The sequence below is a fragment of the Mucor mucedo genome, assembly GCF_025094135.1.
Source record: "Mucor mucedo strain NRRL 3635 chromosome Unknown EV154scaffold_16, whole genome shotgun sequence".
Classification (NCBI taxonomy): domain Eukaryota; kingdom Fungi; phylum Mucoromycota; class Mucoromycetes; order Mucorales; family Mucoraceae; genus Mucor; species Mucor mucedo.
The window spans coordinates 264679-292279 of NW_026252300.1; the positions used below are offsets into that span (position 1 = coordinate 264679).

The 27601-nt window shown below is 37.2% G+C and overlaps 10 protein-coding genes across 10 annotated transcripts; 5 read left to right on the forward strand and 5 right to left on the reverse strand.

The window, feature by feature from the left end:
• EV154DRAFT_81354 (galactose mutarotase-like domain-containing protein) lies at positions 1 to 3990 on the forward strand. Its single transcript, XM_051607786.1, has 6 exons — positions 1 to 444; positions 527 to 645; positions 714 to 852; positions 918 to 1546; positions 1607 to 2155; positions 2209 to 3990. Exons 1-6 carry the CDS (start codon positions 228 to 230, stop codon positions 3904 to 3906), a joined length of 3351 nt encoding a protein of 1116 aa, XP_051461001.1. The 5' UTR covers positions 1 to 227; the 3' UTR covers positions 3907 to 3990.
• EV154DRAFT_414888 (NAD(P)-binding protein) lies at positions 3968 to 4532 on the reverse strand (the record flags this gene model as incomplete). The annotated part of the gene is made up of 3 exons (XM_051595632.1): positions 3968 to 4255; positions 4303 to 4366; positions 4435 to 4532. The coding sequence occupies 3 exons, from the start codon at positions 4530 to 4532 to the stop codon at positions 3968 to 3970; spliced, it is 450 nt and encodes a 149-aa protein (XP_051461002.1).
• A 105-nt stretch (positions 4533 to 4637) lies between these two features.
• Positions 4638 to 5465, forward strand: EV154DRAFT_498252 (uncharacterized protein). Its single transcript, XM_051600339.1, has one exon. The coding sequence runs from the start codon at positions 5024 to 5026 to the stop codon at positions 5420 to 5422; it is 399 nt and encodes a 132-aa protein (XP_051461003.1). The 5' UTR covers positions 4638 to 5023; the 3' UTR covers positions 5423 to 5465.
• A 20-nt stretch (positions 5466 to 5485) lies between these two features.
• Positions 5486 to 6222, reverse strand: EV154DRAFT_578205 (40S ribosomal protein S26-A; the record flags this gene model as incomplete). Its single annotated transcript, XM_051606548.1, has 3 exons — positions 5486 to 5788; positions 5858 to 6035; positions 6220 to 6222. The coding sequence occupies 3 exons, from the start codon at positions 6220 to 6222 to the stop codon at positions 5616 to 5618; spliced, it is 354 nt and encodes a 117-aa protein (XP_051461004.1). The 3' UTR covers positions 5486 to 5615.
• Positions 6223 to 7305: 1083 nt separating this feature from the next.
• EV154DRAFT_438043 (uncharacterized protein) lies at positions 7306 to 8885 on the reverse strand. The gene is made up of 2 exons (XM_051596869.1): positions 7660 to 8885; positions 7306 to 7583 (listed from the first exon to the last, which is right to left on the reverse strand). Exons 1-2 carry the CDS (start codon positions 8844 to 8846, stop codon positions 7433 to 7435), a joined length of 1338 nt encoding a protein of 445 aa, XP_051461005.1. The 5' UTR covers positions 8847 to 8885; the 3' UTR covers positions 7306 to 7432.
• Positions 8886 to 10210: 1325 nt separating this feature from the next.
• On the forward strand, positions 10211 to 12058 carry EV154DRAFT_81432 (uncharacterized protein). The gene is made up of 6 exons (XM_051607787.1): positions 10211 to 10330; positions 10391 to 10574; positions 10635 to 10708; positions 10790 to 11000; positions 11071 to 11216; positions 11297 to 12058. Exons 2-6 carry the CDS (start codon positions 10392 to 10394, stop codon positions 11856 to 11858), a joined length of 1176 nt encoding a protein of 391 aa, XP_051461006.1. The 5' UTR covers positions 10211 to 10330; position 10391; the 3' UTR covers positions 11859 to 12058.
• Positions 11927 to 12683, reverse strand: EV154DRAFT_498256 (uncharacterized protein). The gene is made up of 2 exons (XM_051600340.1): positions 12370 to 12683; positions 11927 to 12300 (listed from the first exon to the last, which is right to left on the reverse strand). The coding sequence occupies exons 1-2, from the start codon at positions 12659 to 12661 to the stop codon at positions 12011 to 12013; spliced, it is 582 nt and encodes a 193-aa protein (XP_051461007.1). The 5' UTR covers positions 12662 to 12683; the 3' UTR covers positions 11927 to 12010.
• Positions 12684 to 12707: 24 nt separating this feature from the next.
• Positions 12708 to 18548, reverse strand: EV154DRAFT_438050 (uncharacterized protein). The gene is made up of 8 exons (XM_051596870.1): positions 18400 to 18548; positions 18254 to 18311; positions 17934 to 18141; positions 17439 to 17872; positions 17092 to 17376; positions 16813 to 17010; positions 13012 to 16747; positions 12708 to 12936 (listed from the first exon to the last, which is right to left on the reverse strand). The coding sequence occupies exons 2-8, from the start codon at positions 18293 to 18295 to the stop codon at positions 12806 to 12808; spliced, it is 5034 nt and encodes a 1677-aa protein (XP_051461008.1). The 5' UTR covers positions 18296 to 18311; positions 18400 to 18548; the 3' UTR covers positions 12708 to 12805.
• A 1568-nt stretch (positions 18549 to 20116) lies between these two features.
• EV154DRAFT_498266 (uncharacterized protein) lies at positions 20117 to 21805 on the forward strand. The gene is made up of 7 exons (XM_051600341.1): positions 20117 to 20205; positions 20274 to 20598; positions 20664 to 20832; positions 20884 to 21032; positions 21097 to 21230; positions 21291 to 21502; positions 21559 to 21805. Exons 2-7 carry the CDS (start codon positions 20450 to 20452, stop codon positions 21712 to 21714), a joined length of 969 nt encoding a protein of 322 aa, XP_051461009.1. The 5' UTR covers positions 20117 to 20205; positions 20274 to 20449; the 3' UTR covers positions 21715 to 21805.
• A 623-nt stretch (positions 21806 to 22428) lies between these two features.
• EV154DRAFT_414842 (glycosyltransferase family 20-domain-containing protein) lies at positions 22429 to 27392 on the forward strand (the record flags this gene model as incomplete). Its single annotated transcript, XM_051595628.1, has 13 exons — positions 22429 to 23035; positions 23094 to 23234; positions 23293 to 23418; positions 23479 to 23531; positions 23586 to 24308; positions 24374 to 24556; positions 24622 to 24992; positions 25054 to 25396; positions 25934 to 26030; positions 26091 to 26473; positions 26546 to 26660; positions 26721 to 26851; positions 26916 to 27392. 13 exons carry the CDS (start codon positions 22429 to 22431, stop codon positions 27390 to 27392), a joined length of 3750 nt encoding a protein of 1249 aa, XP_051461010.1.
• Positions 27393 to 27601: the final 209 nt, after the last annotated feature.

Below are 27601 nucleotides of genomic sequence, written 5' to 3' on the forward strand. Positions count from 1 at the left end.
GTTCCCTTGTTTTTTTTTCAAGCAATTTTGCATATATATATATATATATATATACACACAGTATATACAATACAATAAAAACTGAACAAGAACATGGAAAAATCTTTCGTGAGACCTTGATGACCTGGTATGGAACTCAGCTCCAGTCCTAAACAACCCCAAACAGATTTTTTTTTTTACACAACTCTTTTTTTTTTTTTTTTGCCCTTCTTACCACAAAGAAACAAATGGATTTGAGTCATTTTCAGTTTGATGAGTCTTCATTTATACAACAACCACAAAGACAGTCAAATTTAAATATCGGTCGTGTGCCACAAGTATTGGATCACCCTAAATCCATTCGTAGCATTACTGTAGATCGTTGTTCCAACTTTACAAGCGGTGGTGCTAACGGAAACGATGTCAATTTACTCTCCCAACTGTATAAAGCTAGAACAAATTCAGGTAAAATATACACGCGATTTATGCAAAAAAAGCCTTGTTGACATACTCACTTGCGGGTCTTTTTTTATGTGTGTGTAAAAAGAGGAATATATTTCTTTACTAGTTTATAGTGTTCCTGATCTAAAGAGAATACCTTTCAAAGAAGCCATTCAACAGGAATTTAGACCTACACGTTTGGGTGAGTGGTTTGGTCCTTCATGGGTAAGTTGTAGCACAAGATTTTTGCGGTTGAAAAAAGGCCTAATTTTTTTAATTTTAATTTATGATAGTCTACACATTGGTTTCATGTGCAACTTCGAATTCCCAATGAATTTGTAGGAGAAGAGGTTCAACTTATATGGAATGCAGATAATGAAGCCATGATTTGGAGTATGGATGGAGTGACCTTACAAGGTTTAACAGGAGGAGGTACTGTATGTGTATTCCGGTCGTAATTTTGATTTTGGCCAAAATGTACTCATATTTTAATATAGCTGGTAGCGATGCACGTCATGAATACATTTTGACAACACGAGCAGAAGGAGGAGAAGTGATTCAACTATATATCGAGATGGCATGTAATGGCATGTTTGGAGCCGCTAGTAGTGGCTTAATTAGCCCGCCTGATCCCAGTCGATTTTTTAATTTAAACGAAGTGGATTTGGCTGTACCCAACAAACTAGCATGGGAATTGCTGTATGATTTTCAAATTATTTTCGGTATGGCCAAAGAACTTGCAGAAGATTCTTTACGTGGATCACAAGCATTGTTTTGTGCGAATAATATCATTAATGTATTTGTACCTGGTGATGATCAATCACTACGCCAAGGACTGAAAATTGCACAAGAATTCTTGGTATCAAAAAATGGAGACGCACAACATGAGATTTATGCTATTGGACATTGTCATATCGATACAGCTTGGTTATGGCCCTTTGATGAGACTATTCGAAAGGCTGCCAGAAGTTGGTCTTCACAGATCGATTTGATGGATAGGTATCCGGACTATAAATTTATTTGTTCACAGGCACAACAATTTGATTGGGTCAAGGAACGCTATTTACCTCTTTGGGAGAGAATTCATCAAAAGGTGGCTACAGGTCAATTCTTGCCTACAGGAGGAGTAAGTATAGAATATGCTTCTGTAACAATCTTTTTTTGTTTCTAATTCTTTTTTTGTTAGACTTGGATTGAGATGGATACGAATATGCCGAGTGGAGAATCACTTTGTCGACAATTTCTGTATGGCCAAAGGTTCTTTGAACAAAACTTTGGTAAACGTTGCAAAGTCTTTTGGCTTCCCGATTCGTTTGGATACTCTTCACAGCTTCCACAATTAATGAAATTAGCTGATCTTCGATACTTTTTCACACAAAAGTTATCCTGGAACAATGTCAACAAGTTTCCGTTAACAACATTTTGGTGGGTGGGTTTAGACGGATCCAAGTCCTTGACCCATATGGCGCCGTCAGAAACATATAATGCACAATGTACACCGGAAGAATTGGCGCGAAGTGTCAAAAACAACCGCGATAAGGTGTACTCTAACTCCAGTCTTCTTGTTTATGGTAACGGTGATGGAGGAGGAGGACCTTTAGCTAGTATGATTGAACGCTTAAAAAGAATGAAAAACGTGGATGGTTTACCAAAGACCACCATGGCTTTACCCACCGAATTCTATGAAAATATCGAACGAACAGCTAAAGCACTTCCATCTTGGAAAGGTGAACTGGTAAGTAAAACTTGATATACGTTAAAAAAACTCGCGTATTAATGTGTATACAGTACTTTGAATTGCATCGTGGAATTTACACTACACACTCGCTTTGCAAAAAATTAAACCGTAGCTGTGAATTTCTGTTACGTGATATCGAGCTATTAGCGACCTTTTCATTACTCCAGTTCCCTGACACATTCCAATATCCTAAGCAGGTGTTTGATGATTTTTGGAAACTGTTATGTCTCACACAATTTCACGATGTCATGTCGGGATCAGCGATTGAAATGGTGTACGATGATTGTTTACAAATGTACACAAAAATTGACGTCATTGGTAAACAAATGCGATCAGACATGTTGAATCAATTACTACAGCTAGATGAAATGATTGACGGTATCAAGGGGCTGGCAGTGATAAATACGTTGCCATGGGAGAGAAACGAGGTGATCGAGGTCCCCCTGGATGACGGATTACCTACTATGAAGCAATACTCTGCATTTGGAAGAAGTGGATATGCTGTAGCTAAGAGTGTAGCAGCTTCAGGTGTAACAGGCTATACATTGGAGGAAGTAGATACACCACCTCCTGTACGGGTAGAAAAAGATCGCATGAATAACATTGTTATGGAAAATCAGTATATCCGTGTTACATTTGACCATGCGGGTCATTTGATTCATTTGTATGATAAACAAGTAGAAAGGGAATTAATCAAGCCTGGAGAAAGAGGAAATGTTTTTAAAATGTATGATGATATCCCGCTCTTCTGGGATGCATGGGATGTTGAAATATATCATTTGGAGAAATTCAAGATTGTAGAAGATGGATCTGTTCAAATTCTGGAACAAGGACCATTGCGTTGTTCACTGCTTGTTGAAAAGAGGCTTTCGGCAACAAGTCAATTAAGACAGATTGTGGTACTTTCAGCTGTTTCGCGACGATTAGACTTTGAAACTGAAGTTGATTGGAATGAAAACCGACAATTCTTAAAGGTGGAATTTGCTTGGGATATTTTAACAGACAATGTGAATTATGAATGTCAATATGGACATGTATCGAGACCAACGCATTACAATACCAGCTGGGATGCAGCCAAGTTCGAGGTAGTGGCACAAAAGTTTGCAGACATGTCAGAATTTGGTTATGGAGTTGCCCTTTTGAATGATTGTAAATATGGATATTCAGCTCACCGGAATGCTTTGAGACTGTCTTTATTAAGAGCACCCAAAGCACCTGATTCTAATTGTGATGTTGGACACCATTCTTTCAAATATGCTATCTATCCTCATGAACATCACTTTTTACAGTCTGATGTTGTGCGTGAAGGGTATAATTTCAATTCACCATTGTTAACAAGATTAGTACAGCAAGATAAGATAGAAAGAGTCAAGTTTTCTTTTCCTAAATTCCATATTGAAAACGCCTCGAATGTAGTACTGGATACTATAAAACGAGCAGAAGATACGAATGATGTTGTGATTCGGTTGTATGAAGCATACGGAGGGCATGCAAGAGCCAAATTGATGAGTTCAAGGATAATTAAGAAAATGGTGAAATGTAACATTCTTGAGGATGAGCAAGAGGTGATTACTATTATAGACACAACAGCTGCAATGAGTGTAAGGACGTTTAGTACAAACCTGAGAGTACTTGATGATGATATGTTGGATTTACAACAAGAAAGCCAACAAAGACAGTTAGATGAAGGGACATTAATTAAATTCAAGCCATTTGAGATTATAACTTTAAAAATATCATGCGCGTAGAAATTTATTTTTTTATTTTTTCTTTTATATAAAAAAAGGGGTGTGGGGGGAAGAGAGAGGATTATAGACGACCTCTGTAATTTTGTAATAAACTAGAGCCTTTTACTAAAATACATGGACCACCATAGATAACATTTAATGTTGACTTATTATCATTGATAAACTGAATGACCTTTTCATCTTCTCCACCTGGTTGTATCCATACATTCTCAATACCAATCATTTTAGCGTCTTGCAATACTTTTAAGGTTACTTTGGGTGGTGTAATCACAGATAAGGCAGTCTCTTTTGGATTAGGTAATTCATTGATTGATTTTACAGTCTTGAGGTTTTCAATCACATCTTCCTTCTATATGAAAAATGTAAGCATTAGCATTAGCAGTAGAAATGAGGTACATTTCTATCTTGTTTTTTATTTACGGGGTTGACAGGTGTTACATCTAGACCGTTCGATTGATACCTTTTTTTTATGTTTATGCAGGGAGTTAGTAATGGAAAAATAATAGATGATATTAATATATACAATACCATTTTAATACTTTATTGCCAAATTTTTCTTTGGCTATGCTTGCACCTACAACAGCAAAGTGAGGAGTATTGATGAACTTTTTAGCAATGCTACTCATTTAAAGAGATGAACAAGATGTATATATGTGTGTGTGTGGGTATTTTTTTCCCTTACTGCCTTGTATACATTAAACATCCGATCCACGTGGGGAAGACAAAGGGGAATTTTTTTTTTTTTTTGTTCTCCTTTTTTTTTTACACGGGGATAAAGGGTATTTCAGTATAAAAATAATGCACTTTTCAGTTCTTTTCTCTTTCTCTTATATATATAAAAAGAAAAGATATACATATATAAAGAAAAGCGCGTAGATTAGACCCGTATGTAATCAAAACATGAACAATCAAGGCGAACATAAACCCAGTTTACCTTCAATCAAAGATTTGTTGGAAGGAGGACCTGGTTTACTTGGTAACGAAACAGATTTTATATAGGATTGTTCATGATGATATTAACATTAAAGAAGATTATTCCAAGAAATCAAAGATTCATAGTCATAGAAGACATGCATCAGAACATACGCTTTCTAATAATGCTTATCTCCCTTTACAAATGCAATCATTATCACTTGGTAAACCTTCTAGAGAGAGAACACATTCACGATCCTATTCAGACTTAACGCCCAGACCTCGTCTTCCTCCTCCTCCTCCTCCTCCTACCACCACTATTACTCGACCTTCTTCTCCCACCACTCCCACTTCTCCCATACCTGATGAAGAAGAGGAAGAAGAAGAACCTGGCAAATATGTCTGCCCTTATTGTGATAAAGCCTTTACTCGTCCGTCTTCATTACGTACTCATACCTATTCTCATACAGGTGAGAAGCCATTTAAATGCACTGAACCTGCTTGTGGTCGTAAATTTAGTGTTCAGAGTAATCTTCGACGTCATCTTCGAATACATCGATTGAATAAACCATCTACGCTTTTCAAAAGTAAAAACATTAAATAAAATAAAATATAAAAAGTGTGTGTGTGTGTAACAGAAACAAGGCACGTCAAAAAATACAAAGAGGTTTTTTTTTTTTTTAAGTGTGTCAATTTTAATGGTTTATTAAAAAAGTTGTGGGAGAGAAAAAAAAGTCATTTTAAACCGTAATGATTTAAGCCTTCTACACAAGATACAATAAACATTAATATACATGTCACTCTAAATGCTTGATATATATACACTTAAAATTTACCTTTTGGAATCTGAATCTGGGAGGAGGAAGACGGTTCTTACGGTCAACAGCAGAACGGACACGAACAACACGAGCGTGAATAGCACAAGAGATACAGTAGTGGAGCTTGACGTACAACTTGGGGATGGCATATTCTAATTATTTCGAACAAAAAAAAAATTAACACGCTTGTCAAATTGTACATGCTTTCTGTTATTGCTTACCCTCGTAGATGGAAGCCTCTTGGAGATCACGGACGGCAGCAGCTTCAACCATGTTACGGATGGTGAATCTCTTGATAGCCTTATCCTTGGGGACACAACGGAAACAGTTGATGCAACGGACGACCTTGTTGTGGCCACGACCGTGCTTGTTACGACCATTGTTTCTTCTCTTACAAGTCTATACAATGGGTTTTTAATTAGCAAATCATAATAAGACAAGGTCCATCCCTCTTCCCCCATTCGACATTGTATTTTTGCTCGTTATTCCATTTTAATTGATGTTTCGTCTTTTCGTTTGTAATAGCTTTTTGCTGGGGATTGCTGAAATATGGGGGTAGGGATGGATGGATTCATATATTTACCATGATGGATAGATGTCCCGCTTAATTGAAGGGTTTTGAAAGGAGGTTTTAATTCATTGCTGGTGCTTCTGACCCTTTTGGCTAATTTTTTTCCTTCCCTCCCACACATCCATTCCGGCATAAAAGTCCGGTAGTTGTCCGGTAGAGCACCGGGACTGTTCATTTTTAAATTTCCTGCTGTCTTTCATTGGCCTATTTTAAAAATCCTACCTCATATATCTGACCCCTTGGAGATATTACACTGTCCAATATCATGCTGAATCAATACTTGGGCTATCAATACAATAGCTTTAATTAGATTCAGTAGAAAGTTTTTTTTTTTTTTTTACTGAGGAATCTCTCCTACAAGACAATTTCTACAGCTCTGGATACCCTCACCTCTCCTGAGACCTTGTAGGAGATTCAGGACGGGTGAACAACATTGGATTTTTTCTGCAAGGCAAAATAGAAAGCACATGTTCGTTATATAATCCATCTTATGAACGGTCTTTATACTTTAGCTCGATAAAAAATGACTATAAATGTATAAAGGGCCGCTCAACTAAATAAGCATAGTTTTGTATAGCAGAGAAAGAGGTTAAAATCATTGGCAACGATCTTGATGAAACTCTGAGTAACTAGGGTCAAAGGTAATGATTATACTCAGTAATTATCAGGATGCAATTGACTGAAACCTGAGCTCTACCAATAATAAGTTAACTTTTAATTTCAATGTGTAAGTTTGCATTAGCTTTTAAGAAAGCAAACACTCGTTTTAGTCCTAGTTGATTTTGTACATGTGTCTATTTAAAGCAACACTCCAAGCTCAAGAAGATTTGATCTGAACACAAAAGAAACACAAATTTCATATTTGCTTTATTTGGAAAAATTAAACGTCAACCAAAAAAGATGCCTCTTCAGCATAAAATCACGGCACCCAAACTAAAAAAAAACTGTATGGTTACATTTTACAATCAAGAAAAAATATGTGCAGCAGGTATTTCAATATCTTATAAACATAACTGGTTTCAGATCATTCATGCGGCATGAGTTTTATTAATACAAGGACATACGGAGCAAAATTGTTAAGTTACTGTAAAATACTAATGGTATCTATGCAGGCATATATGATCAGATATCCCTACTTTTTTATTTTTATTTTTGTCACCATGAAACCGCTGTTTATTAAATATGAAGTACAAGTAGTAGATTAAATGTTGGATGGTAAATTAAATTATAAACGATGGGATGGAATGAAGATAAAAATGAGGGTTGACACAATAGATAGTACAATAATGGCGGCTAACCAGAGCCATGCACGTTTACGATGTAGTTTTTTCACCGTGACATCCTGAATATCAGAATAGACAAATAGCTGTATCTCACTGTGGCAATAAACAAGAAGAAAAGAGGAAGACGTTAGAAAGAAAGAAAGATTATAATAGAACATGATTTACGTACCATATGCTAAATATACCAAAGAACCATGCGAATTCAGTTAGACTGGTAATTAACATGGTCCAACCAAAAAAGAAGGGAATCAAAGGCAACCATGAATGACCAGCATCTAAGAATATCAATGAAAATTCTATTGAAAGGGCCAAGGTCAAGATGATTATACCGAAAGCGAGTAATAATCTTGAGAAGCCAATCGAGATATTTTTATAAAGTACACTATCAACAAACAATGGATAATAGAATACGTTGAGTATTTCGAATACGTGAGCTCTTGCTGAATCAAATACGATGGGCTCTGGTCTTTCATTTATTTCAATTAGCTCTTCCAGGGCTCTTCGATGATCGTCAGGTAAATGAATTGTCTGTGCGGCATCCATTAATGGAGAACAATAAGTTCTATAGATTCGAGTGGCATTTTGAACGAGATCATGTCTATTTAATGATTTATCTGTACTACGTGAAGCGTAGCCATCGTTTAATGATCTTGGTGTGTTTGGTGTGATGGGTGTTGTTGGTTGTGGTGGTAACGGTGTCAATAGGTCATCTGTATCGGGTGTTTCAACATAAGAATGAGTTGCTACTATCGGACTCATAGGTTGTTTGTTTTGTTCCTTTTCTGCTGCAGATTCTAGAAACCTCGATAGTCTTTGTCGGTTCTGTCTATCGATACTCTGTAGATACGCTCTCCATAATTTATCATGTGTTTCAAGCTCCATCAAGAAATTTAGATTTTGATGTACGTTTCTTCTTCTTAAAAAGGCAGCGAAATTGGACTGAGTTAAGGGGCTATAAGTGTGTAATCTCATCATTTGATCGAGGGTTGGTAATCCATTAACTCTTAGATTATAATCTTTAATTTCTTGCCATGCCTCCATGGGTGCAACGGCAAAGGGATCTTGGAAGCCATATGTTTTATGTCTCAGGCTACGATGAGCTGGTGTTCTACTTGGTTGTTGAATCTCGGAAGCACCTGCAAGGTATGGGTTTGTTGCAGATGCAAACGTGGCTTCAGAACTTGAGTTGAGTTCTGTAAGTGGTATAGCTAAACCGTGATGTACATTTTTTTCCTCATCTTGCACTTTTCTATTTAAATCGTTTTCCAATGCCGTTTGTAAGCCGTATGCGTGAAGTCGACTGTTTGCTTGTCGAATACTCCAATGCTTTGGAGCTGCTTCACTTTCTGAATACATTATTTATGTAGTATGTGAAGGGAAATAAGGGAAAAATTTTGGGAAGAAAAAATTAATAAATCTCTAGGCACAATCGGTTATTTCGTGTTACCTTGTTGTCTGGGGGTCTCCTGACTTGGTTGGTATAGCTTTGGTCGTGTTTTTATTTAAAAAATCGAGCTAACCATACTACCTGAGATGAAATCTCGGTATATCTAATATTCGCACCCTATCTGTTCACAGCATAAAATGACGAATCGCTTTAATTTTGTAACTTGCATGTCGTTGTTTAAAGTTCCCCAGGGCGTTTTGTTTACATCGTTTAATAAAACAATGCATGTAAACATTTTAAACTAACTAATTGACAGCCAACATGAATACGCAGTAAATATTTTATCATTAGGTTTTTGGCGGTAGGTGCAGTTGCTATGGTATTTTACAGATGACCATTGTCCAGGGCGTCAAAACGGATTCAAAACTTGATAACCTCGGTTAAGGTTAGAGGAGCCCCTTTAATAAGTATAAATAGCACTTGTTTGGCGTCACGTGTTTCTTAAACAGAGATATATTTTAGCTCAATTAACTCTGACACTTTACTTCTTTTCTTCTTTATCCTTTTGTATGTTTGCAATAGACGTTTTATTACGCATGGAAGGTGGTTTACCATTCTTGATTGATGATGGACGACCAAGAAATACTAATTAAAGGTTTACTTGATCTTTTTAAACTGTTTATAAATTGGAACCCCTCACTTATAGCCCGATAATTATATCCAGTCTCAAGGCAGCTCATTACATGGAGAATATGTGAGCAGCAATAAGAAATTTATTACTAATTGATTGTGACAGAAGTGATTTTAGTGTGAAAGGCGAATGACATACCGGTCACTTTTAAAAAAGTAATTGCAGACTCAAAATTAGCTGCTTAATCAAAGTAAAATACCCATTGCCGCATTAAATGTGCTTTGCTTTATTTCTTGGAAATTTGGTTTTTTCACAGCAAAAGGCAACGCAGAATTTACTTTTAGAATAGGCTAGTTTGCTCATCTTCTTGGTTAAAGGCCATAATTCAAGTGTGGTTGGAGTTCTTTAACTAGTGTGACAAAAAAATAGCTGTTCTACACTTAATTTTAAGCTATGAGTAACTAAACAATAGAAATCTGAGGTTGCACGTAAAAACAGTAATACATTTGCACGTGTAACCTAGAAAAGTGCTTTTCACTGAAGAAGATTGAGTGCAAAAAAGAGCAAAGTTACACATGGCTCCACAATAATAATAAGGAAGCTTTGATTACGTAATTGACGGACTTTTTTGTAGATCGCGGTGATCCAAACATTCATGGGGAAACATTTTTGTAAACGTTAAAATGACGTATCAAACATCAATTTCCGCGTCTCGTCATCGATATTTTTTTTTAACCCCAAGCATGAATTCTTTAAAAAGCAAAAACAGAGTCAATGTCAATTTTCCTTTTTCTCCACTCTAAAATTTTGTAGAAAAAAAAAGTAAATGTTTAAATAATAATAATATAAATTTTGTAAATCCATTGACTAACGTTTTCTTAGAATGTCTGCACCTACTGAACAAAAGCCTACTGAGCAAAAGCCTACTGAACAAAAGCCTACTGAGCAAAAGTCTACTGAGCAAAAGCCTACTGAGCAAAAGCCTACTGAAAAAAAGCCTGCTGACAAAGAGCCTGCTACTGAGAAAAATGAACAGGAGCCTGCAAGCGAAACAGAGACACACAAGGTAAGAGAAAAAAAATGGTAGCTATTTTGATAAAAGGTTATTTACAAGGCTCAATTTTAGGTGTTTATTGGAAACTTGAGCTTCACGTCAACTGAAGAAAGCATCAAAGATTTCTTTAGCAACGCCGGTGAAGTGTAAGTTTGAATGATAAGCCCATCAGAAAAAAAAAAAAAAAAAAAAAAAATGAAACTCATCCTCAATGACGTATTTTGTAGTGTGGATACAGTGATTGTTAAAAAAGGATCAAGACCCAAAGGATTTGGGTTTGTTGCGTTTAATACATCTGAAGAAGCCGACAAGGCTGTAAAGAATCTTGATAAAAAGGAGTTGGACGGACGTGAGATTAGCGTGCAACTTGCAAAGCAACAAGAGCCTCATCAGCCTGAAAAGAGAAAGAAGAGAAAGAACAAGAAGTCGCGTAAATCCGTAAAGTCTAATTTTTTTTTTTTTTTTTTTTTGCATAAATGATTGTGCTAACTTTTCTGTACTACTTTAGGCCGAAATCACACCTGCCACAAGTAATGAAAAACCTAAAACTTCTGTATTCGTTGCAAATCTTCCACTCGATATTACCATGATGGATTTATCCGACTTGTTTAAAGATTATCAAGTCGAGTCTGCACTTGTTGCCATACAAAGAAGGTAAAAAGAAGAAAAAAAAAAAAAAAAAAAGACCCATGCTTAAAAAAATAAGAAAAAAAAAATCTGACACATTTTCATAGTGGTCGTTCCAAGGGTTACGGGTTTGTAGAGTTAAAGACGGTGGATGAAATGAACAAAGTTTTGAAAGAGTTTGTAAATATTGAAGTTCAAGGACGTCCTATCCATGTCTCTGCTGCCACGTCTGAAAAGACATCGGAGAGAAAACTTTCATCTAATAAAGACTCCGAGGAGGAAGAAGAAGCCGCTACTCCACCTCCAGTTGCCCCCAAGAAAAAGTCAAGAAAGAGAAAGTCCAAGAAGGCCAGAGAGGCCAAGGAAGGTACCCAAGAAACAACGAACGAAGAAGAATCTAAGGAAGGTGAAGAAACAAAGAAGGAAGGAAAGAAGAATGCCACTAAGAAAGAGGAAGGAATCTCCGCTGCAAAAGACGCTAAGGAAGCCGTCCGCGTAGCAAAAGAAGATGACGGAATTTCTGCTGCCAAGGAAGCACAAGAAGCTGTTCGAGTAGCTAAAGAAGAAGATGGAGCACATGCCGCAAAAGAGGCCATTGAAGCTGTTCGAGTAGCTAAAGAAGATGACGGAGCTAGTGCTGCACAAGCTGCTAATGAAGCTACAAAGTAATATAAATTTTAGATAGACAATAAAAATAAAAATAAAATTCATTTGTTGGGGGTCATGCAATCACAAGGTTTAAATGTCAAAAATCATACGTTTTTTTTTTTTTTTTTTATTAGAGGGAATAAAATATATTACAAATAAGCCAAAATACACGCTTAATTTTTCTCAAAAAAACCTTTGCGTTTTCTTAATCGTTTTGTCGTCTTTTTCTTTGTGGATGGTGACATGCATTTCCTTTTTGATTTTTCATCATATAGAAAATCCAATTTTTCTTGCATAGCGGTTAGATAATCTGCGATTTCATCATGATTATTATTGTGATTCATGAAATAAGATGGATCTACTTCCACTGTGAGTGTCGATGTGCTTTGATTTGTAGGTGGTTCCAGTGTGGGAGGTTGAAATGGTTTAAGACTCATCATGTATTGTAAAATTGCCTCTTCCGCTGTTTATAGGATCGAATTATCAGTTATCAAAATAAAAAATGACCCCTTTTTCGTCTCGCTTTACTTACAATAACTTTCGTTTTCTTCTTTTATTTGTCCTACAATGTCGCCTACTAAGAAAGGTTGTGGTATGGAGAGTCCAAGTAAAGGTCGATGCAATGAGTAAAAGGCATTGTGAGCTAATTCCGCAACTGGAATATTTACAACTGGCATAAATGAAGGTATATCGGGCGCACGAGTCTTTTTTTCTGCTTTCACTTGTTTCTGGTTTTTGTTATCATTATGTGAATAGAACCGTTTAGATAATTGACCAAATTTTGTTCGGCTGCACAGCGTTTTTAAACTGCTTCTAGCAATCATTTTTTTTTTTTTTTTTTTTTTTGTAAAGAAAAGAGAAGAAACCCAATTTTTTTTTTTTTTAGTCTTTTTAAATGAAAATTATTTAATTATATAGAAATGGTGATAAAATTTTTGGGTTTTTTTTTTTTTTTGTAGCATAAAAACTTAGAAGCCACCAAATTGGTTTGGTGAATAAGATGCGCCAGTCATCATTGGTGAGTTTTGAGGCATCATACCACTACCAGGTGCTGTCAACATAAGAGGATTTCCCATACCACCCATTGGTACTGCTGGAGCTGATAAAAGGAAAAAGAAAGGATTAATAAAAAAATTTCTTTTTTTGGTAAAAGAACAATAAAAAAAAAACTAACCATTTTCATTATTGGTTTCTTGCTTAGCGACCTTTTCTTTAAGTGAGTTCATTTCGTTTTCAAGAACAGAGACCTTTGTGAATTGTTCCTTCATGGTATTGATCATATAAGGCATAGCAAAGTCGTTCAAGCCATGTCTCCATGACAACTCCATAACAACGTCGGGTCTCATCAAGTCATAACAAGTGTAGAGCATAGCAGCAAAGCATTCACGCTTACCAACCTCAATAAAGTATTGCAAGAGTTCTTCAGCAACTTCGCGATCCTTGGATTCAGCGGCAGTTTCCATAGCATCCTTGAATAATCTGTCTTCCTTTGAAAGGGCAATAGATTGTCTCCATCTTCTGTTTCGCTTATAAAGATGTGCGGCAATACGACGGAACTCTAATAAATCATGCTTCTCTAAACGCTTGGCAAGATCGACAGGATCAATGTTATCATGACGGTCAATAGAATCACGCAATGCTTCAAAGTCTTCCTCTTCGATATAAAGTTCGTTTAATGCAGTATTGACGTCCTTGTTATTGGTATCTTGAACAGAGATCAAGTATTGCTTGATCAAAGGAATGTTATCTGACTTTTCAAAGATTTGAACAACACGTGTGTGCTTAATACGGGGAACAAGAACAGAGAGCAAATCGTTCAATAATAAAGGTTGTTCAGCAAGATAGAACTTGAGTGCCTTGTAGTATAATTCAATGTTGGACACTTTGACAATAATTTCCTTGAAAGCACTGTGTTCCCAAGAATCAACAGAGTGATCCATCATGGCAGTAACAGCGTTATCATATTCATCATAGTTGACATAGAGGAAGACAAGCTCGCGCCATAAGTGAACATCAGCACAAGCACGAATGACCTTGGGCATGTTGATACGAGACACATAAAGCTTGAGATGTTCCATCATTTGATCAGGAGCATACTTACTATAAAGAATGGCGAGTTCGGTGAACATACCCATATGGGCTCTCTCCAAACCTAAACCAGCTTCCAATAACTTAATAATCTCCTCAAAGTAACCGTTCTTCTCATAAGTCTTGACAAGCTCATCTAAATCTTCAGCATGTACAACAATATGAAGACCACAGATTTGGGCCAAACGGAATTCACGTTGCTTGATACATTCAGCATTGACTTCCTTCCAGACCTTGGTAGAGTTGGCCTTACGAGCACAATCAACAGCACCTTGGTAATCCTTTAAGTGGACCAAGGTTTGAGCCAAACTAGCATGGTTGGAGATACTGCTGTACAAGATCTTGGCAGCTTCGTACATACCACCACGGAAACAACGATCACCTACTTCCTGGATAGAGGCAATATTGGGACTAGCCAAGAAATCTTCTAAATCAGCTAAGCGATCTGTTTTAGCAAAGGCGTATAACAACTCGGTCTCGATATAGGGTTCACGGGATTGTTTACGAGCCATTTGTAAGTAACGGACAAGATCTTCAAACTTGTTATCCATAGTAGCGTTGCTGCAGACTTCCATGTAGTTAGACATATCTCCAGCACGGATGTAGGAATCAATAGCTTCCTTGACACGCATTTGAGATAATTGGGCTTTGGCAAGCTTGCTCCAGACCTCGGGCTTATCGGAACGTTCAGCAAACTCATAAGCACGATCAAGATCATTGATTTTTTCAATCAAAACATCAATAGCATTGACATCAACATTGTGCTTCTTGTAGATGGTGAAGGCTTCTTCAAACAAGTTCTCGCCGATACAAACTTCAGCAACATCAGAAGCATCAAAGTTATCAAGGCGATTAATGTAATCCATAACACGAGAAGGATCGGCCTTAACAGCAGTAAAGATCAACAAGTTTTGAAGGGTCTTGTTATCGTTAAAGGCACTGTTTTCCAGTACAATCTTTTCCAAGAGTTCGATCAACTCATTGGGCAAGTTGGCAGACATGAAGGCCTTGACGGTGCTTGAAACATCATCGGGATCAGTACATTCAGGGAGAGCAGTAGCAACAATTTGATCAATCAATTCACGACGATGTTCATTGTTCTCGGTAAGCACGGTGGCCCAGAGAGCTTGATCACGACGATGGACGAGATAACGCGCTTGATGCTTGAACATGCTGTTTTCGGTGGTGATATGAATCAACTCATAATCACATTGACCCTTTTCGTAACAGATATAGGCCAAATAAGGATCTCTCTTCTCGCAGTATTTACCAATGATACGAGGGTTATAGAACTCATTTTCCTTGAGGAAAGGTTCAGGGTTATTGTTGGTATCAATGTAGATCTTGGCTAAAGCGTTATAGACTTCGGGATCAGTGCTACCAGCAGTAACACGCATGTTCAACCAGGGTAAGAGTAACTTCAATCTGTTTCTTTGCTCAACTTCTTCACAAAGTTTATCAACAGGTAAATCACCTTGAACAGATAAGAGTAAGTTCTTGATGGTATCTTCATCACAACCAACATCCAAGAGACCACCAATAACTTCGGGAGTACGGGTAGGGTTTACCTTTTGGACGTAGGTCTCGATAAAGTTTTGTAAGTTGTTGTGGTAAAGGTAAAGCACAAGATCATGTACAAAGTTGAAACGATCACAAACAATGATGAGAGGAAGTTGATCGCTTAACTTGGCTTCCTTTAAAAAGTTCTTGACCTTTTCGGGATCGTAGTATGTACTTTCACGACAGATACGTTCTGCCTCACGGACATTACCGGTACGACAAGCAGCTTGAATATATTTGTAGTGAACAAGAGGATCTTGACTGACATTAACAATAGAACCAAGGTAATAGTAAAGACCTTCATTACTCTTGAAAGATTCAAAGAGCTCGATCAAATTATGAGGTTGAAGTTGTTCGGAGTATTTGATAGCGATCTGGACAACGATTTGCAAGTTTTGACGAAGGTTGTTACTGAGCATCTCCTTTAAGCATTCCAATGTTTGTTCAACAGAGAGGTTACCAAAGTAGTTGACGAGCCATTCAGCGGTCATTTGATGAGTATAAGGGATGATACGTTTAATATCGTGAATATCGGTATAATGTTCAAGAGCACGTTGGTATAAACCGGCCTTTTCGCACAAGTTACCAATAACAACACGGTCATAGTGAGTGAGCATACCAGTACCCATAATAGCATCAGCAACTTGGGGAGCATGTACTAAGTTCATTTCAAGCACACGGGTTTGAAGAGCGGCATCTTCTTCTCTGTTACCCTTCAAGTAATCCAAAAGGAAAGAAGTAGCTTGGGGGATCATGTTTTGAGATTGGAACACATCCACTACCTTCTCGGGTTCGATTAAGGGACCACTTTCATCGTTAGCAAGGGATGTAGCGAATTCGGCAGCCTTATCGGGTTCGGTACGGGCAATGTTATAAAGCAAAGAAGCATAATCAGGAGAATATCCTACTGTCTTTGCATAAGCCAAGATCTTGTCGAATTGACGGTTTTCAGCCATACATAATACGACCTTGTTAGGAACCTCGGCACGCAAATAAACGGATAAAGCTAAAAGCGTATCATAGTTCTTGACGAAATCACCAAGTTCCTCACTACAGGTCAACTTGTCTTCCTTTAACCATTTCTCCAAAAGAGGTTTACGGTTTTGTTGAAGAATAGGTTTGGCGAGTTCAATAGATTCAAACTTGTTGAGCACACCCTTTTCTAAAAGTGTACCAAAGTATTGTAAAATAGGTGGGAGTTGGTTGGGAACGACAGGGATTTGTCTGAACTTTTCAATGGTTTCGGCTGTACGAAGAATACCCTACGGTATTTGCGTTAGTTTCACATCGTTATACTTCGAAAAAAAAAAAGGTGATGAGCACTTACTCTGGGAGAATTGGCAGCAACCTTGGCAGCTTCACCAAAAGCACCCGTACTGAACAATTGATTGAAACGAGCAACGTACAAGTCATCAGCACCAGAAAGTCCACCACGAGAGGCTAATTTGAGGGCCAATTCTGTGTTTTGCAAGTTGTTGATGATGTAAGGAATAATGTTGTTTTCGTCAAGAGAAACTGAAAGTACCTACAATAAAGTTATAGTTAAGCTCTATTTATCGCTCTCTCTCTCGCTCATAACACAAACAAATGAGAAAAAAAAACTTACTTGACCCTTCTTATTAACACCAATAATACCAGAAGTAGGTGCATATTCAGCAGTAACGAAAATGGTTTCGTTACTAATTCTGTTCATGTAGATACAAGAACCAGTCTCAAGATCATAAAGATGAATGAAACCCATCTTGGTGACCAAAAAGATGACACCGTATTTGTGACTAATTTGCATAGCGACGGGGAAATCAGTAGCAGACTCGGGAGGGAAGAATACCTCAACAGCCTTCTTTTGATAGGGAGGGTTACCGGCGTTATGATCGACTTCGATAATTTGAAGCTATTATTCAAAAAAAGATTAATATGGGCGGGGTGTGACAAGCTGAGTTTAGTATATTTTACCTTTGCACTTCCGTTTGCAGAACGAACAGCAAAAGTAAAGAGTTTTGTAGGAGCTACTGAATTCTCTAAGCTGATTTCAGCAAATGCAGCAGCATGACCTTCGATAGGTTGACTGACACCACGCTCCTTGGAATAGAGTTGCATCGAACCAGCTACACGATTATCCTTTGCTGAAATACCGACAAGTACATACCACTTTTCGTCAGAAGAAGCACGGAGGTTGATAATTTGACAACCCACTAAACTGACATGTCTCTCGAAAATCTTGGCGGGTGGGGCATCATCATAAATAGACCAACGATACACGTATTGGTCAGTGACAAGACCAATTGTGCTAAGGTCCAACCATTTCCAGAATAATACATCTTCATTCATCATGTGTGCTTTAAGCTTTTGTTTGGTATCGAGGTTGAAAACTTGAAGTTGTCTTTGGGCTTGATAAATTTTGTGATTAATTATTTATTTTCCTTAATACTTCATATTGAGATTATTTACCTTTGAGAGCCATGATTTTCTCTTTGGGATGCATGATAACAGAGTCTGCGGTAATAGGGCGACGAATGATATCTTCATTGGGAAGCAAGTCGATAATGACTACTTGGTTTTGGTTATTAACTTGTTCACGAACACAAATAAATCTGTCCGATTCCATGGTTAAAGTGTTGAACCCAATGCTGGCTGCATTGACGCCAAGATTTTGCAACTAGTTCAATAAAAAGGTCAGTTTAAAATGAATTCATGTTGCCAGATGGAGCCTTCGAATAGAGCTCACTTCCGCCTTGTTCATCTAACACCCCCCGAGTTTTAAAACTTACTTGCGCATGCTCTTGGAATTTAATAGGAAGTTGCTCTGCCATCTTTTGTGTGTGTGTACTATTGAGCCCAAAGGAAAAAAAAAAGAAAGAAAAAAAAGGATGAGTATGTTTTATAAGCAATGATGTCTTTCTATCCCGCTTCTTACAATAGATGTCTTTATACTCTTCTTGTTTAATTCTTGTATAAATCACAAGTTTAGAAAGAAAAAAAAGTGCAGACAAGAGGACACGACGAGAAGTAGGAAGAGGCGGATCTTTTTTCTTTTCACAAACAAAATTAACCACCACGTCATCGTTCCCGGCGGAGAATCAAGCTGGAATAATGCTCGTTTCCCCTCAAAGCCCAATCCTTTTTCCGATAGGCAATACATATATTCGGATGAATACCTTGTTTTATTTTACTCGTATACAACTAAGAGTTAATAGGTGATATAAGGGAAGAGGTGATGTAGAGAGTGGGTGTCCATCACCAAAAAAAAATACGAAAACTATGAATGATGTCGAGTACCTCAGCCCAATTATTTGTTTTCCCGCTTTTTATTTATAATTCAGTTTTGTCGTGAATTTATACAGAAAAAAACGGTAAATGCCCTTATGTCTGACAATGCCCGTGCTCAAACAAAACTTTATAATAGCCAGACCTGTCGGCAAACAATACGTTATATTTAACAACCGACTCTTTATATGGCATCATATTATGCTCGACAAAAACGTGTAATCATATACGCAATTTTACAGCAATATTGATGATAAGAATGGAAGCATGCATATTATATATTTATATGATATATATAATATTTCGGCTCCCTCAACACACTTGTAATACTTAAATATGTATCTGTAAATGGTCAAGGAATTAATCACAGTTAGCTTTCAGTGGTCTTCATGTTTATACAGATGGTAACACAAAAAAGATTACGCGCCCTCGTTTCCTTTTTCACTAATATAGCAGCGTCCTTCTCTCCTATCAGTCTTATGAAACAAGCGCGACTTTATTTATGATGTCAATTAATGTATATATATCATATGAGCTCTTATGTCTGAAACTGTGCATGAACTAATAAATAAAACTGTAGGGACAACAGCAGACAAGATGCATGTTTTTATTGAGCCAAGTGAAATGATTGACTTTGAACTTCCGCTTTTTTTTTTCTGGACTTGGCAGTTTTGACATTAAATTTATATATTTCAATATTTTCTATGGAACAGATTCACTTTATGTTCAGGCGAATTTTTTTTTTTTTAAACGAGAAGAAAAAAAGTTCCAAGAAAAAAAAAATCAGTTTCTAGGTAAATCAAAGGTTTTGGCCAAATAAATGATAGTAGCAATGATAATAATTCTTGTTCCTAAGGAAAACAGTATTTGTCATAGCGATATTTGTTTCTTTGGTCTAATAACTTGTAGTGCCTTTCTTCTGATGGAATTGTTTTAGCATTAATGGCTCTCTGACATAGTTACACTATCATATCGCTGGGATAGAATTATGAAATCCTAGTGTAAATACGTTTCAATAGCTACTTTGTCTGTTCTTCTGATGAGTTTTACATATATCCGATAAACTTATCAGCATGATATCGTATACCATGGTTCTCACATCAATTGTGCAGTTACGATATATAGTCCAATAATATTTGCTGCTGAAGAAAACGCTGGTACCCTTTGAGTTACCAGCCGTGATAACATTGGAGTGCCATATTTTTAAGCTCACTCTTAAAATATATGATTCTCTAACAGAATTACTATAAATCCTCTATTAACTAAATCCCGAAATTAGATTACCCAAGTACAAAAAAGGCACAAAATTCGATAAAATATTCCACTATATACAACAAAGCAGCAGCAGAAACATTGTTTTTTATTTACGACTGGATATAAAAGTAATGGGCTAGTCGAGCTATCGAACTGTCAAACAGTTTTTTATTTTTATTTTTCTTTTTTTGACAGGTGAAAGTACCTAGAAGACAAAAAACAATCATCGTGTCAGTGACTAAAAAAAAGCAAGGTTGTATTTGTGACAATTACTATGAATTTGTCATGGAACTAGTGTTACAGCCAGAATATGTTGCACAAAACGGCTATCATTTTCTTGTTTTTTTAGTTGGCGCTCCAAAAATAGAATCCTCTAAATAAGGGCGTTGGGCTTGTTTTTTATTTTTATATCTTCTTTTTTTTTCTTTCTGACAAATACAAAAAAAATGTCTGAATCTGTTATTCTCGTTACTGGTGGTTCTGGTCTTGTTGGTGAGGCCGTGAAGTGGGTTATTGAAAACGAAAGTAACCCTCGTTATGGCAAGAAAGAAGGCGAGAAGTGGGTCTTCTTGTCTTCCAAAGATGGTGACTTGAGGTAAGTTAATGGGTAGCTTTTTCCCGAGATGATTGTACTAATGTCATGTCTGGGAATTTGAACAGAAAGGAAGCCGATGTCAAGGCCATCTTTGAAAAGTACAAGCCTACTCATGTCATTCATTTGGCTGCGATGGTTGGTGGTCTGTTCAAGAACATGAAGTATAAGCTCGACTTTTTACGTGAAAATATGATGATGAACGAGAACATCTTGTGGCAATCCAAGGAATTCAATGTAAGTTTTGGTTTTATACGTGTTGATTGTGACTAATGCTGTAAAAAATAGGTTAAGAAGGTTGTTTCTTGTCTTTCTACCTGTATTTTCCCTGACAAGACCACCTACCCTATTGACGAAACCATGGTTCATGATGGTCCTCCTCATGATTCTAACTTTGGCTATGCTTATGGTAAGCGTATGATTGATGTTTATAACCAGTAAGTGGGCTTTTTTCATTCTATGCGTTGTGTAACCTATTTAACGCTATATTTATCATTTTAGTGCCTACAATGAGCAATTCGGTTGTCACTTCACCTCTGTTATCCCCACCAACGTCTTTGGCCCCCATGACAATTATGAACTCGAAGGTTCCCACGTTTTACCCGGTTTAACACACAAGTGTTACCTTGCAAAGAGTAAGCCATACATATAAGCTGTAAAAAAAAAAAAAAACTTTTACTAAAATAGCAATTTAGAAAACAACACTCCCTTTGTTGTTTGGGGTTCTGGTAAGCCTCTTCGTCAATTCATTTACTCTCGTGATTTAGCCAAGCTCTTTATTTGGGTCTTGAGAGAGTACGAAGAAATTGATCCCATTATTTTATCTGTTGGTGAGGAGGACGAAGTTTCTATCAAGGATGTTGCTGACGGTATTGTTAAGGCCATGGATTTCAAGGGAGAATATGCCGTAAGTTAAATAGTCTGTGCGTTTACATTGCATTAGTTTCTAAAATACGTTTCTAGTTTGATTCTACCAAGGCCGACGGTCAATACAAGAAGACTGCCAACAACCACAAATTGATGAAATATATCCCTGATTTTGAATTCACTCCCTTTGATGTTGCCATCAAGGAATCCGTAGAATGGTTTGAACAAAACTATGATACTTTGCGCAAGTAGATTACACGAACAATAATAAATAAATAAAAAATAAAAAAAAAAGAAACAGTTGCATTTTATATTACTGCATGCAATCAGCTTTACAGTTTTAAATATTACCCCCTGTTAGATGAGGTCAACAACAATTGTCTCATGATGTAGGAATACGTTACCCAGAAGCACAATCATAGTTTGGGGGGTGTTGTCACGCGTGAAAAAAGGTTTAGATTTTCCCGATTAAAGACTACCTACATAGTACAAAGCGAATCACGAGAGGTTTCTGCTATTATTAAACAATTAAAATGAAATGACATACAGTTAAAGCAGTGGCTGGGTCCCGCAGTGTTGGTATATTAAAATAAGAAAGATAAATTGAGGATAAGACTAGATCAGGTAATGATTGCCGTAATATGAACCACCTTTTTTTTTTTTTCTTATTTAGCTGAAACGTGATAAACGGACCAGATTTCCCATCATATGCTTTGATCGATAGCCAAAAAGATCATAAAGGGTTCGGTTCCCCCGCACATATGCCACGAATAAAGAATTTGGGGGGCGGAAAACATAATGTTCTGTTTTTGCTTGCTTACCGAAGCAATCCGGATTTCGAGTCACCTGTAGTTTTAAAACAACGCACAAGTGCGAATTTAACCCCGTGATAAATTCAACTTTCAGGTATAAATATTGCCATTGATTTCTTTCTTTTCTTTTCTTTTCCTTACACAAAAATAAACCATGCTGGCATCTTCTTCTCTTACGGCCGAAAATGTGGCCCATTATCTTCCATTGTCGGGTCAATTACCCGATATTCAGGGACGTATCATTAATGTAACCCATCAAATTCCATACAATATCTTGCGCACACAAAATCATCAGAAAAAGTTTGCCAGTCATGATCAAATACCAACCCCACCAAGATCTCCTCATCATTCTACTACCACAAACAAGCCTGAATTGGTTCCTTCCAGTCTGAATACAGCAGAAGAAAGACCTGTCGCTGATCCCGTTGCAGCCGCTCCAATCTCTAAACTAGCACGTCATCATAAACGAGGCGTTACGCTCCGCATGAAGTTTCATGCAGCTGACTGGACCGTAGTTGAAAGAAGAGGTCATCAAGCTCTGTACGCGGGTATTCAAAGTCTTGCCAAGTCCAATGAAACAATTCATATCGGCTGGACCGGTCCTATTCGTGAACAAGGTACTCGGAACAAGGTTGCTCCTTCTAATTTGGCAATAGAAGACAAGGTTAAATTACAGTCTCTTCTATGGGAAACTGGACATATTGTTCCCGTCTTTCTAGACAAAAAATCGCATGGACATTACGAGGGTTATTGTAAACAAGGTAGAGATGACAATCATTGTTGATTTTATATTAGACTGGGACTAAATTACCAATCTAGTGCTTTGGCCTGTATTTCATTACTTGGTTCAGAGCTCCTCCAGTGATAGTCGTGCTGAAAAACGTCATTGGGATGATTACGTTGCTGTGAACCGTCAATTCGCTGATACTGTCATTGATAGATATCAGCCCAATGACATTAGTAAGTGTGCTTTTTATTTGTGTAACAATACACATGTTCTAATTAAATTATTTTCTAGTCTTTGTCAATGACTACCATTTATTACTGGTACCTGAAATGATCCGTGAGAAACTACCTGATGCAGCCATCGGTATCTTTATTCATGCAACTTTTCCTAGTTCTGAAATCTTTCGATGTTTACAAAGTAAGTTTTACCCGTTTTAAAAAAAAAATTAAGCTTTTTATTTATTCCTTTTTATTTTAGCTCGGAATAAAATTCTTCAGGGCATGTTGGGAGCTAATTTAATTGGGTTTCAGGTAAGAAAAAGATAAATACATGGATTACACGCACTCAGCTAATCGGCAATATAGACTTATTCGTATGCAAGACATTTTATCTCTTCTTGTACACGTGTACTTGGCTGTGAAACAACTCAGGTTGGGGTAAGCTATAATGGAACAACCATCTCTGTAGGAGCTTTCCCTATCGGTGTTGATTGTAATCGAGTCGAGCAATTCTGTAAACAACTTGGCGTACAACCTAAAATGGATGCCATCCGTGACATGTATTCTGGTAAAAAAATCATTGTTGGTCGTGATAAGTTAGATAGCACCAAAGGTATCCTACAAAAATTACATGCCTTTGAGGGATTTTTAAGAGATTATCCCGAATGGCAAAACAAAGTTGTCTTGATTCAGGTCGCCACTCCCACTTTTGGTGACCACTCAAAATTAGAGGCCAAGATATCAGAAGCTGTAAGCCATATTAATGGCACATACGGATCTTTGGAATTCACGCCTGTTCATTACTATCATCAAGAAATTGATCGGGATGAGTATTACGCCTTGTTATCAGTGGCTGACTTGGCTTTGATCACCTGTAGCCGTGATGGTATGAACACCACTTCGTATGAATATATCCTTTGTCAACACAATAAACCTGATCATGGTCAACTTATCCTATCCGAGTTTGCTGGTACAGCAGGTTCCTTGAGTGCCTCTATCTTGGTCAATCCATGGGACTATGCTGGTGTTGCAAGAAGTATACATGAGGCTTTGACCATGTCTATTGAGGAGAAGATCACACGTCATGAGGTACTTTTTTATTATTATTGTATCTCCTATAACCACAATCGCTAAAATTTATTCCATTACTGTAGAAACTTTATAGTCACGTCACTAGTCATACAGCTGAATTCTGGGCCCATTCATTTGTTAAACAATTAGTCAGTGTTAGCGAACAACAAGACCTTCAATCACATGCTACCCCCAACTTGAATGTTGAAAAACTCGTTCAAGATTACAAGTCTGCTAAAAAGAGAATCATGTTCTTTGATTACGATGTAATATTAATATTTGTTTGTTATTGGCTCGTACAAATATTGACATTCTTTTTCTTTAAATCTAGGGAACATTAACTCCTATTGTATCCGTACCCTCTGATGCAAAACCGGGACAGGACATGTTAAAGTCGTTACAAACTCTTTGTAATGACCCTAAGAATATTGTGTGGGTGGTATCTGGTAGAGACCAAGTCGTACTCGATGAATGGTTGGGTAGTAATATAAAGAACATCGGGCTTAGTGCAGAGCATGGTTGCTATGTCAAGGCTCCAGGGTCTGATGAATGGAGAAGTGTTGTAGATGGTATCGATATGAGTTGGAAAACAGATGTGGTAGAAATATTTGATTATTACACCGAAAGAACTCAGGGAAGCTTTGTCGAACACAAAAAGTCTTCGATTACATGGCATTATAGACTAGCCGACGCAGAATACGGGTAAATAGCATTAATATCCACTTTATACATAAACCGTGATTTCTAATATTTTACCTTGTAGTGCTTTCCAAGCAAAGGAGTGTCAAAACCATTTGGAAAATGCCATTGTATCCAAATTCCCTGTTGAAATCTTGGTCGGTAAAAAGAACCTGGAAATCAGACCCATGTCTGTCAATAAAGGTGAGATCGTGAAACGTATTTTAGCGAGCAATCCAGATACAAACCTGGTCATCAGTGCTGGAGATGATAAAACAGATGAAGACATGTTCCGTGCGTTGAGTTCGGCACAATATCAACAAAAACAACAGGCATCCCCCCCAGCATCGATCAAGGGTGGTATAGTGGGTACACCTTCACCGTCTATTATTTGGCCCGAAGCAAACTCGAATCTTTATTCGATTACTGTAGGTCCCTCTGAAAAGAAAACTCATGCCAATTGGCATGTCAACACACCGCAACAGATCATCCAAGTGTTAAATTCTTTGGCATCTTCAACATAAATCTTAACTCCAATATAAATAAATATCCCATTTTTCAACATTTTTATCACACTAGATTTGTGTTACGTAAACTTTGTTTTATGTTATGAGGCAATTTGTCAAAGTTTAATAATCGAGTTGTTTTGCATCAAAATACAAATGCTGTAATCCCAACCTCTCGTTTGATTTCATAGGATTATCATTTTATTGAAAATAATGCGTAGATTTCGAAATACATGATTTAACATTCATGAGATACAGTACTTGGACCTGTTAAAAAAGATTTTAATTTTATTCCACCCTTTCTTTTTCAGGCTTTATTTTTTACGTATGCACCTTGACAGAGTATTACTATGTTTTACTTTATCAAGTATTGCAATTTTGAACTTTCTTGGTAGTTAAAAACAATAACACAGTATAAACTTTAATGAAAATTAATAAATATCTATAGCCAAGGCAGAGGACATTGCAACAACCTTATATCCCTTCATTTATACCAACCTTAATAACTGGCCATGTGTGCGATTACTCAATGCAACAGGAACTATCGGCTGCAATGGTACCCTCCTTTTTTTATTATTATTGCCATCATCCTTCTAATGCAATATCCCTTCAACAGCTTTTAAAAAAAAGACTGGTATACTATACCGAACAAGTACGCAACCAGAATTAGAACAATTGATGACGGACGGATTAGCAAGCGACATTTCACTCATTATTCCATATAGTCTATTAACACGCTCTAACATCTACTCGTTGTCAGCCACTGGAAAATTAACAGGCCTTATCGTAATCTTGGGTAATGTTACCAACGACAATCAACTTTCCTCGCCCGAGTCATCGTGTCCCAATTGTCAATTTGGACTCTATGCCAACGATAAAGATCAATATCAATGGAATGCCCAGGCACAGAATTTAATTGAAGAAAGCTTTGAATTCCCTATTTTTGCTATCAGACCAGAAGATACTTTGTCACGATCAGTCTACGATTCTGTTATAGCGGTATATGAGAAACCAAAAAAAAAAAAAAAAGTCGAAAGGCATGAAATTAAAAGCTAAACAAATCTAGTTTAGAGTGTATCCTATAACGAACAAAAAGAATACAGAAACTATCCATTGAAAGCAATGGATTTTGATTTGCTTATGTGGGCTGCTATTGATTCAGAAACGTGTCTACGAAGAGGTTGGTGTCAAGCAGTGGGGGGTATGTCCGTCTTTTCTTCACCTTCTTTAACAATGGATCACCAAGATAATAAGCCCGTCATTGTTGTATCCGCAAATATAGATGGTAGATCCATGTTCCATGATTTGACTGTGAGTGCGTCCAAAGATGTTTCTGGAATGGTAACAGTATTAGCCATTGCGGATGCCTTAAGTAGAGTGAGTACTACATATATATAAGGTCACTTCATACTAACACTTGATTTTTTTTATATATATGAAGGCTCCAAAGGCGTTAGATACATTGCCCAAGCATATTGTCTACACATTATTTACAGCGGAATCATGGGGTTTTGCAGGCTCCCAACGATTTGTCAACGATATTTCCTCTGAATTTGAATGCACAAACGCAACAAGAGCCACTACATGTCCTTTTATAAACGCACCGTGTACATTTCCCTGTGTCCGTGATTTAAACTTCAAGCGAATTAATTTTGAAAAAATAGAGTCTGTGTTCGATTTCCAGTCTGTATCTGGCATTAATGGTAATTACACTGGTGGATATTTTGCTCACGTAGACAATGCGCAACAAAATCAAGGATTGTTGAAAGCACTTGGGCCTTACACAAATATTAAACAAGCATCCTCGGATGGTGTAAATCGCAAACTGCCACCGAGTAGTGTCATGAGTTTCTTGCAAAAGAGAAGGGATATTAACGCAGTGGTAATTACAGATTATCAAAAAAGTCTAGGAAGGTGAGGTTTCTTATTAAACTCTTGTCGAACAGCTACTTAAATTTTTAATAGGTATTATAACAGCGACATGGATTCACGGTTGGATTTAGAGCAAATGACGAATTCCGTGTGTGGACTGGTCAACGCCATGGCCAACACCATTTACAACCAAGCATCCAATGAAAACGGTACTGACTCAATTTCGGCTAACTGTACATTAATCTCATCCTTACT

Bases quoted from the DNA above. Each gene is read 5' to 3' on its own strand.
- EV154DRAFT_81354 (XM_051607786.1), top strand. From the start codon at position 228: ATGGATTTGAGTCATTTTCAGTTTGATGAGTCTTCATTTATACAACAA. The intron at 445-526 runs GTAAAATATACA...GTGTGTAAAAAG, and splicing joins TAAAGCTAGAACAAATTCAG to AGGAATATATTTCTTTACTA. The intron at 853-917 runs GTACTGTATGTG...ATTTTAATATAG, and splicing joins ACAAGGTTTAACAGGAGGAG to CTGGTAGCGATGCACGTCAT.
- EV154DRAFT_498252 (XM_051600339.1), top strand. From the start codon at position 5,024: ATGCAATCATTATCACTTGGTAAACCTTCTAGAGAGAGAACACATTCA.
- EV154DRAFT_438043 (XM_051596869.1), bottom strand. From the start codon at position 8,846: ATGTATTCAGAAAGTGAAGCAGCTCCAAAGCATTGGAGTATTCGACAA. The intron at 7,584-7,659 runs GTACGTAAATCA...TTATTGCCACAG, and splicing joins TTTGGTATATTTAGCATATG to TGAGATACAGCTATTTGTCT.
- EV154DRAFT_81432 (XM_051607787.1), top strand. From the start codon at position 10,392: ATGTCTGCACCTACTGAACAAAAGCCTACTGAGCAAAAGCCTACTGAA. The intron at 10,575-10,634 runs GTAAGAGAAAAA...GCTCAATTTTAG, and splicing joins GCGAAACAGAGACACACAAG to GTGTTTATTGGAAACTTGAG. The intron at 11,217-11,296 runs GTAAAAAGAAGA...ACATTTTCATAG, and splicing joins CTTGTTGCCATACAAAGAAG to TGGTCGTTCCAAGGGTTACG.
- EV154DRAFT_498256 (XM_051600340.1), bottom strand. From the start codon at position 12,661: ATGATTGCTAGAAGCAGTTTAAAAACGCTGTGCAGCCGAACAAAATTT. The intron at 12,301-12,369 runs GTAAGTAAAGCG...TCCTATAAACAG, and splicing joins AGAAGAAAACGAAAGTTATT to CGGAAGAGGCAATTTTACAA.
- EV154DRAFT_438050 (XM_051596870.1), bottom strand. From the start codon at position 18,295: ATGGCAGAGCAACTTCCTATTAAATTCCAAGAGCATGCGCAA. The intron at 18,142-18,253 runs GTAAGTTTTAAA...TTATTGAACTAG, and splicing joins AATTCCAAGAGCATGCGCAA to TTGCAAAATCTTGGCGTCAA. The intron at 12,937-13,011 runs GTTAGTTTTTTT...TCCTTTTATCAG, and splicing joins AGAAACCAATAATGAAAATG to CTCCAGCAGTACCAATGGGT.
- EV154DRAFT_498266 (XM_051600341.1), top strand. From the start codon at position 20,450: ATGTCTGAATCTGTTATTCTCGTTACTGGTGGTTCTGGTCTTGTTGGT. The intron at 20,599-20,663 runs GTAAGTTAATGG...GAATTTGAACAG, and splicing joins TCCAAAGATGGTGACTTGAG to AAAGGAAGCCGATGTCAAGG. The intron at 20,833-20,883 runs GTAAGTTTTGGT...TGTAAAAAATAG, and splicing joins GGCAATCCAAGGAATTCAAT to GTTAAGAAGGTTGTTTCTTG.